This window comes from Nicotiana tomentosiformis, chromosome 2 (genome assembly GCF_000390325.3).
Source record: "Nicotiana tomentosiformis chromosome 2, ASM39032v3, whole genome shotgun sequence".
Taxonomy (NCBI): Eukaryota; Viridiplantae; Streptophyta; class Magnoliopsida; order Solanales; family Solanaceae; genus Nicotiana; species Nicotiana tomentosiformis.
The window spans coordinates 63,782,266-63,790,684 of record NC_090813.1 but is presented as its reverse complement, the minus strand read 5'-3'; the positions used below and the strand labels follow the sequence as shown (position 1 = coordinate 63,790,684).

Here is an 8,419-nt window from a genome sequence, read left to right as displayed (position 1 = left end):
AGGTTGAGTTGAGTACGTCATTTCACCCTCAGATGGACGGGCAGTCCGAGTGCATTATTCAGACCAAGTGGTATGTTTTATTAAGTGTTGCTAATCCGTTTTGGTGTCTACTAATGAACACCTATTTTGTGGAATGAAGTATATTTAGGTCTTCTTTTTATACTGGTATACTTTGGTTATACAAAAGCTGCATTACCCATGTTTGGTTACCAAAGCTAAATAGGAACATAACACAAGAGAAGACCAACTTTAATGAGCTAAGTAGGAACATAACACAAAGCTTGAATACAACTTTAATAAAATAGGGATAACCGTCATAGACAATAACAACTTCAATCAGCCAAATACATGAACTCCCAACATGGGAATATCATTACACTATATAGCAGTGCTCAGAACTACCAAATACAATGACCTTAAGGATGATTAATCCTAAAATTAGAAGGAAAAAAAAAGAAGTCTCCTCTAATTCGTGTGTTTTCCGGATTCTGCAAATGCGCTTCAAACTGGTTCTTCTTCCTAAGCAGACCCAAATCACTGGCTTCAAGTGTTCATGAGTCAGAGGATCAAACCATGCGAAATATTTACACTCAGTTTTCTTATCTTTCTGCAAATCCAAAAAAATTAAAATGAAGCTTATAAAATGTTGAAATAATGATTATAACAATCTAAGCTTACCTCGTAATTTTTATAGTCGTAGTATCGACGACCAGGGTTGTATATACTCCATAAAATTACTAGTTCAGTTGCATTTCCGCATCGACAAAATGGACCCGATTTCTCCATTCAATATGAACCCTAATATGAGAATTGACAGAAGAATAATTATCTTACCTTATGAATTGTAATTTAATTTAACAAATATAACGAGCTTGAAAATATTAGATGTGGAAGGTGAAGATGGGGGTTGGGTTTTTCTCTGTGAAAATGGTTGCCAAATAGCTTTTAATACAGGGAGAAGAAGCAGCAGCAGCGGGTGTTAGGGTTAAGAAAATGAGCCCACTTCCGGTAAGTAGCCGTTGATATTTGTCAGGTGAGGCAAAAATTAACTTTTCGCACGCTGCATTATTCGTGTTTCACACGTCCGAGACACTGGTCAAAAGTGATGTGTCATTGACATACTTTTGAAAGATTTAGTGTGTAACGTTAAACCCGTGGTCAATATGTGTGTAACAGGAATTTGGGTGCAAGGTGAATGGGTAATATATGTATTTTGCCTATTTTTAATACCCGACCTAGCTCTAATGTATATACCACCGTAACCTAATCGATACATGCTTAGCTAATCAAACAAAACTTCCTAATGCTACGTGGAATCTCAGAAAGCATCCACGTCCTTCTTCCTCCCCTATATTCTCACCATCTGTTTCTCCTCACTCTGAAAACATAGGCTACAAGATCAGCCATTTCAGCTATCAAAAGTTCAGTACTCATTAAGAAAAAACCTCTAGATTTGTGCATAATTCCATGGCTTCTAGCGATCAAACACCGGGGCCAATGCCGCCAGGAGATGGCTCTGTGCCGCCAGGAAAATCAATGACAATAGGGCAACATATTATAGACAAAGGGGCTCAAGTGTTGCAGTCTTTGAAACCCATAAAGCAGATGAGCCAGCATGTCTGCACCTTTGCTATATATAGCCATGATATCACTCGCCAGATTGAGACTCACCACTATGTGAGTCGAGTTAATCAGGATTTCCTTCAGTGTGCTGTTTATGATTCTGATGATTCTAAAGGACGTCTTATTGGTAATTCAATTCTTCCACCATTTTTTTCGCATTCAGAAAAACATCGAGTAAAATATACTTGGATTTTTGTGTTGAAATGAGTATCGATAGTAGTGATTTGAGATTAAAATGGTTCTCTCTTTCATTATTGGATTCTGAACTTTGTTCTATTTGAATTTGGATGGATAATTGTGATGGTGCAGGCGTAGAATATATTATATCGGATCGAATCTTTGAAACTCTTCCATCCGAGGAACAGAAGCTCTGGCACACTCATGAGTACGAGGTTGCTTTCCATTTTTTCTTTGCCATCAACTCTGTTCTTGATTAATTGCCATTCTAAATTATTCAAAAACTATGAAATTGATAAAATACTTCTGGGATAAAATGCCTATTTACAAGCGAGAATATTTTGAATGTGCAGATTATATCAGGCCTTTGGGTGAACCCAAGAGTTCCAGAAATGGTGCAAAAGCCCGAACTTGAGAATCTTGCTCGTACTTATGGCAAGTTTTGGTGCACCTGGCAAGTTGATAGAGGCAAGTACTGACCCTTTATTTCCTTTTCTTATGAGAAACCATAGAGATGTCTTTTGTTTCTTTTGAATTGGTATAAGTTAACGCAACGCAACTAGAATCCATTTTTCCACGCTCTAAAGTGGTTAGACTTGTGCCGTTTTTGGCTTAAACTTGTTACTATTGCAGTTTCTTTTTAAGTTCTATACATTGATAAATGTAAAAATATTTACAAAACAATGTCTAATTACAGGTAAATTTAATATGATAAAAATTAATTACAAATGTGACAAATATACATGGTATATATAAATTAACCTACTATCACACATTACATTAATACTATAAAAATCTTACAAAACCTTATAATGCATTCAAATTTTAGATTTCAGACCACTGAAGTGTTTGTATGGTAACATAAAGGGTTGTGCTATTACTCGTATTCCTTGAAATAGTTAATTACGGTCTTATTTTGATTGATTTGAAAACACTAAAGGACAACTATTTTACTGTGTGTTTTGTGAACAAAAACATTTGGTACAACAATAATAGCTTGTTGTAACAACCAAAAAATAAACTAATAATTGCATGAGATAGAAATTATGTCATTTGTACGTGGTCGTTCAGGTGATAGGGTTCCACTTGGAGCACCTGCGTTGATGATGTCTCCACAAGGTGTGAACCTAGGGATGGTGGCACCAGAGCTAGTGAAGAAAAGAGACGAAAGATATGGTATTTCTTCACAGGAACTGGAAAAGACAAGAATGGATATTGCTGGGCCAGAGACCATGAATCCCTATGCTAACTATTGGATGCAAACTGCCAAGGGTTTTGCCATTGATGTGGAGCTTACTGATATGAAAAAGTGTGCACCTTTTCCGTGAGAGATATATTTAATTTAATTAAGTAGCCTATGTATGGATTACTTTAACATCCTATGCTTTCATGTGTTTAATAATTAATAATGTAATTAACCTTCCTTTCAGTCGTAGCATAACTTTTTCTTTCACCTTTTTCATTTCACTATTAGTTCTTTGATTGATCGTAGTCTGATTACTCAATATTTTGACAATGCTTCGAAGAGTTAGTTATGAGGAAGTACTATGTAAAATTTCATCTAATATTGTTTCATACGTGCTATGTATGTAATTGTTCATTTGTTTGAAATTAAAGGTAGTTTGCAAAACATGTTTCGGAGAAGCACTTTCTCATGAATTTAACTTGACATTTAGAGTCTGTTTGGAAAGAACTCAATTACACAGTTTGATATTTTTGTTTTGCCAAGTAATTGGAGAGGTGTAATTACATTCTCTAATTCTTAAGTGGAGGGATAGAATTGGTGGTAATTACACTACGTAATTATAAGGTTATATTTTCTTTATAACTTTTTATTTCCATTTTTAATTTCTTTTAATTTTTATTTTTTATTTTATTTTTACTTTTAAATTTCTTTTTTAATTTAAAAAATATTTTTCTTTGTATAATATTTATATTTTATTTCTCTACCTTTACTTCTTGTGTTTTCATGTAATTGCTCGTATCTTTAATTTCTTATTTGTTTTATTTTCTTCATTTAGTGACTGCATTATTATTTTAGTTTTTGAAACTCTACCTCTTAGTATTAGAAATAATGAGTAATTAATAAACTTGACATATAATGAGTGATGTAATTAAAGTAGAATTTTGTTGTTGAATGAGGTTATAAACTTATTATGTTTCATAATCTTAAGTTGTATTGAAACTTATTTTTATTATGTTAGGAATTTTACGTATGATAAACTATTTTTTTGGATTTTGAAATTCTGTTATATTTATGGTTCCGATTTACTTGTGTTTAGCGCTATTGGCTTGTTATTTCACATTGCATGTTGTTCATTTTTTAGTTAGAATTGGTAGAGTAGTTTTGTCAAATATTTAAATAATGTTATGGCATTATATTTATAAATATTAATTTATTTTATCAAACATGCATTTCATGATATTTTTACAAAACATATATTTTTAGTTTTTATAATTAATCAAATTAAATATTATTAATTTAGAAAATATATAACAATTATTTTACAATATTGGTTATAAATATATGATTATTAATTAATGAATTCAAGAAAAAAATATGCATCTTAAATAATAAATCTAATATCATTTATACTTATAAAAAATTATTTATAGGCATATATTTATTATATTAATATTTAATTTTTGATAATTACTTCAATAAAAATTTAATGTAACTGTATAATTACACTTAGTGCAACCAAACAATAAGTTTGTAATTATATTATAATTATATTATGACAAATAAATCAGGTCGTCGTAATTACTATATTATATAATTACACTAATTCTAATTATGGGATGTATTTTCAAACGGATTCTTAGAATAAATTATTTTTAAAGAATTCGATGCAATATTTAACTATATTTTCGAAGAGTCGAGCAATATAGCATCTCAATGCATAACAACTTTTACTGTAACGACATATTGATTGCAAGACAAAAAAGAAAAAGAACAATTTTATGATCTGGAATTACCATATTTTTTAATGTTCTAGAAATACAATTATCCTAATCTTTATCCTTTAGTTTTGGACTCTACATTTGTATATCTTGAACTCTATCCATGTTATAGCTAATGATAAAGCCATTTGTTTGAACTCCAAATACTAAAAACGTGTCCTCAAATTCTGACCTGCACCTTGACCATGGAGCTAATACGTGGCAACCACTTGCCACGTCATGCCCTCTTGCATGCCTACGTGGCAACCCACAAAACCTCAACGTCCTCTTCAAAATCCCCTGAAAATAGAACATCCAACATCTTCCCACTGAACCATAACCATCACCTTATCAGAGGAACTGTGGTTTGAACTTTTTTCCTACTGCTTATACTAATTGTTTTCGTCTATGGCTGCAACGACAGGGACCCACGGTCAAGGGGAGCAGATACCGCCGGGAAAGCCTATGTCAACGGAGCAACACATGCTAGATAAAGGTGCTCAAATGCTGCAGTCTTTGACTCCAATCAAACAAATGAACCAGCATGTTTGCACTTTTGCACTTTACAACCATGACATGAATCGTCAAATTGAAACTCACCACTATGTCACCCGTCTCAATCAAGATTTTCTCCAATGTGCTGTTTACGACTCTGATCATTCCACCGCCCACCTAATCGGTATTCTTTCTGACTAGCTCTCTGGTCTCTTGATTTTATGTATCCGCCATGGTTTTTGAATTTCCGTTTTCTATTTGATAAGTAATGAATTTTTTTTTGAAGGGGTGGAGTATATAGTATCTGATCGTATCTTTGAAACCTTGCCTGAAGAAGAGCAAAAACTTTGGCATTCTCATGCTTATGAGGTTTGTTCTTCTTCTTCTTTTTTTTCTGTGCTCAAGTATGTCCTGTTTTACTACTAGTTTTGTGTTGTCCTTATAAATTCCTTATATTCATCAAATATTGATTAGAATATTAATTGTCTGAAATTTTCGTGTTTTTAATGCGAGAACGGAAAGTCGTGAAAAGAGCGATACGTTTATCCACGAGTTTTTCCCGTCTCTCTCTCTCTGTGTGTTTTTAGGGCAGGTTGTAACCCTTGGTTTTACGTACTTATGGTAGGTTTTGAGATTTTTTATAGTAAATATGTAATGTACTTGAATCTAAATCAAAGAATTAGGGCAGAAATGAGAATTTTATTACTTGTAAGATTCAATACAAACATAGCTACAATGAAAGAGTAAAATGAAAGAGAACTAATTCGAAGATAAAACTCCATTAATGAGCTTCGAGCTCCACTGTTGAATTTAGAAAGAATTAGGAAGAAGAAGAAGATGAGAAAGACATAGAGAGAGAGGGAAAGAGTAGAGAGAAGATATTTTGGATTGTTGGGATTTTACCAAATCTTGCCGGATCGATGTGTGCACATATATGAGAATGCACTTCCCTTCGCCAGCGGTTTCGAGTAATCTGGGTACCTAAAAATTTCGGACTCCAATGATACCGGACACCGGGCGGGAAATAAAAAAAAAAGAGAATGCACTGGTAGTCACGTGCTTCTCATGTGCCCTAGTAATATTTGGATTCATGACAAAATATTTTGTTTAGAAGCTAATTGGTCTTTGATCTTTGTGAAAATTGGATTGTGCAGATAAAATCAGGGCTGTGGGTGAATCCTAGAGCTCCGGAAATGGTGGTAAAGCATGAACTTGAGAATATTGCCAAGACGTATGGAAAATTCTGGTGCACATGGCAAACAGATAGAGGTAATTAGACACGTCTATATAGTACCCCTTTGTTTTGGGTTTTTTTTCTAATTTCAACTGTCCAACAAATAAAGTATATTATTCCTGATTCCAAATTTGCTGCATATGACAAATTTGTTACGATCGGAAACTCGGGTAGTGCGTAATTTAGTCAAATAATGTTATAATGACAATAACAAAGATAAAGACAATGCAGGTTGATAACAATGACAACTAAATCATATAAAGAAGACACCAATTTAACGTGGTTCGGTCAGTATCTCCTACGTCCACAAACGGAGAGGAGTAAATTCTAAATACCTCTAGAGAATAACTTTACAAGATTACTCTAAAGAAAGGGATTCACACAAGTGTTTTCTAACACTCCCAACTCTCTTACAAAATACTCTCAATTACTAAAGAAAGAGAAAGAAAATACTCTCAATTACTAAAGAAGGAGAAAGAAAGAAGTAATGAAGATTCAAGTTTTGTTGTGTGTTTAAAATGAACTAATAGTCTTTTCTTTTATAGGCAAAAAAAATCTTTTGGTCTCAGATACAACTTGTTCAAATGATATCCATCACACAATGCAATATTTTTGGGTCCCAAAGAATATTTTCAACAAAAAAACTACTTTGCAAATAGGCTTATGCTTATGTGAGATTGACTCCACTAGTCAAAATATTAGCCATAATTACAGTACCCTTTTGTGTTTGGGGTTTTTTCTAATTTAAACTGTCCAACAATTTGTGTTTGGGGTTTTTTCTAATTTAAACTGTCCAACAAATAAAGTAATATTATTCCTGGTTCCAAATATATTTGCTGTATATGACAAAGGTGATAAGCTACCAATTGGGGCACCAGCACTGATGATGTCGCCACAGGCAGTGAATTTGGGGATGATTAAGCCAGAAGTAATCCAGAAAAGAGATGACAAGTACAATATGTCGACTGATGCCATGAAGAGGTCGAGGCTGGAGATAGCAGAACCCGAGTGGCTTAATCCTCAGGCGGATTATTGGAAACAGCACGGCAAGTGTTTCGTGGTCGATATAGAGGATGTGGAGATGAAGAAGAGAGCTCCTTTTCCATGAGAGCTAGCAGCAGCATGCAGAGGATCATCAGTTAGAGACTTCATATATATAGTCTACTTTTGTGTTTTCCAGTGTAAAAATAACTAACTGTGAAATGTTTAATCTGCGGTCTATGAACTTAAATATAATGGCTAGTAACTAATTCGTCGAGTTTTTTTCAGATGCTAGATAAGGCTATGATCAAAGTAGCACGCTACCTTATGCGATATAGTAGTAGTAGTGTTCTTTTCGTGTTAATTGTCGTGCGGATATGGTGACATTGGGTATGAATGGAACATATGTTTGTTGGATATTTATGTGTATTATATTGCCATCTGTGTGCAACTCGTGTATGAATTAGCCGTTTGGCATTGCTCTTGTGAGAGAGCTAGTTCAGTCGATCATCAATGTCTGGCACGTCGTGCATAATAGGGATGCATGAGAAATATCATATGTTGTGTGGCTTCACTATATTTCCAGAATTTCTATGTGATTTTGTGAGAATAAGAGCATGTAACGATACATTATTTCGTGCCTGTTTTCCTTTGAAAATGGAAAATACTTGTGGCAGATTACTAGCTCGTAATTCACAAGCATTTCCATTTACTGTTGTAGTCTGTAATTGAAGAGTCTGTACCGCTAGCTCATGCTCAATCATATGTGCTATCTTATATGTCGATGTAAATCTCGTACTCGTGGAGAATGTTGTCACATTAGTTGATGACAATCCAAACTATCACCATTATGCTGCATTTGTTCCTAGGTATAAACTTCTGCCGCGTCGTCCTTGGAGATCTCTAAGAGGCTAGTAGCAAATATCAATTTGTACTCAAGTTTATTCGAGAAGACACAAACATGAT

General features: G+C 33.9%; 2 protein-coding genes across 2 annotated transcripts; both read left to right on the top strand.

Annotated features, from left to right (window-relative positions):
* Nucleotides 1-1,370: 1,370 nt before the first annotated feature.
* On the top strand, nt 1,371-3,229 carry LOC104096260 (oil body-associated protein 2A-like). Its single transcript, XM_009602607.3, has 4 exons — nt 1,371-1,750; nt 1,933-2,015; nt 2,154-2,268; nt 2,872-3,229. The coding sequence occupies exons 1-4, from the start codon at nt 1,468-1,470 to the stop codon at nt 3,126-3,128; spliced, it is 738 nt and encodes a 245-aa protein (XP_009600902.1). The 5' UTR covers nt 1,371-1,467; the 3' UTR covers nt 3,129-3,229.
* Nucleotides 3,230-5,053: 1,824 nt separating this feature from the next.
* Nucleotides 5,054-7,724, top strand: LOC104096259 (oil body-associated protein 2C). The gene is made up of 4 exons (XM_009602606.4): nt 5,054-5,422; nt 5,525-5,607; nt 6,393-6,507; nt 7,324-7,724. The coding sequence occupies exons 1-4, from the start codon at nt 5,152-5,154 to the stop codon at nt 7,578-7,580; spliced, it is 726 nt and encodes a 241-aa protein (XP_009600901.1). The 5' UTR covers nt 5,054-5,151; the 3' UTR covers nt 7,581-7,724.
* Nucleotides 7,725-8,419: the final 695 nt, after the last annotated feature.

Excerpts from the sequence above, each read along its gene's own strand:
- LOC104096259 (XM_009602606.4), top strand. The coding sequence starts at position 5,152 with ATGGCTGCAACGACAGGGACCCACGGTCAAGGGGAGCAGATACCGCCG. Across the intron at positions 5,423-5,524 it reads TTCCACCGCCCACCTAATCG|GGGTGGAGTATATAGTATCT; the intron begins GTATTCTTTCTG and ends TTTTTTTTGAAG. Across the intron at positions 5,608-6,392 it reads GGCATTCTCATGCTTATGAG|ATAAAATCAGGGCTGTGGGT; the intron begins GTTTGTTCTTCT and ends TGGATTGTGCAG.
- LOC104096260 (XM_009602607.3), top strand. The coding sequence starts at position 1,468 with ATGGCTTCTAGCGATCAAACACCGGGGCCAATGCCGCCAGGAGATGGC. Across the intron at positions 1,751-1,932 it reads TTCTAAAGGACGTCTTATTG|GCGTAGAATATATTATATCG; the intron begins GTAATTCAATTC and ends GTGATGGTGCAG. Across the intron at positions 2,269-2,871 it reads CACCTGGCAAGTTGATAGAG|GTGATAGGGTTCCACTTGGA; the intron begins GCAAGTACTGAC and ends GTGGTCGTTCAG.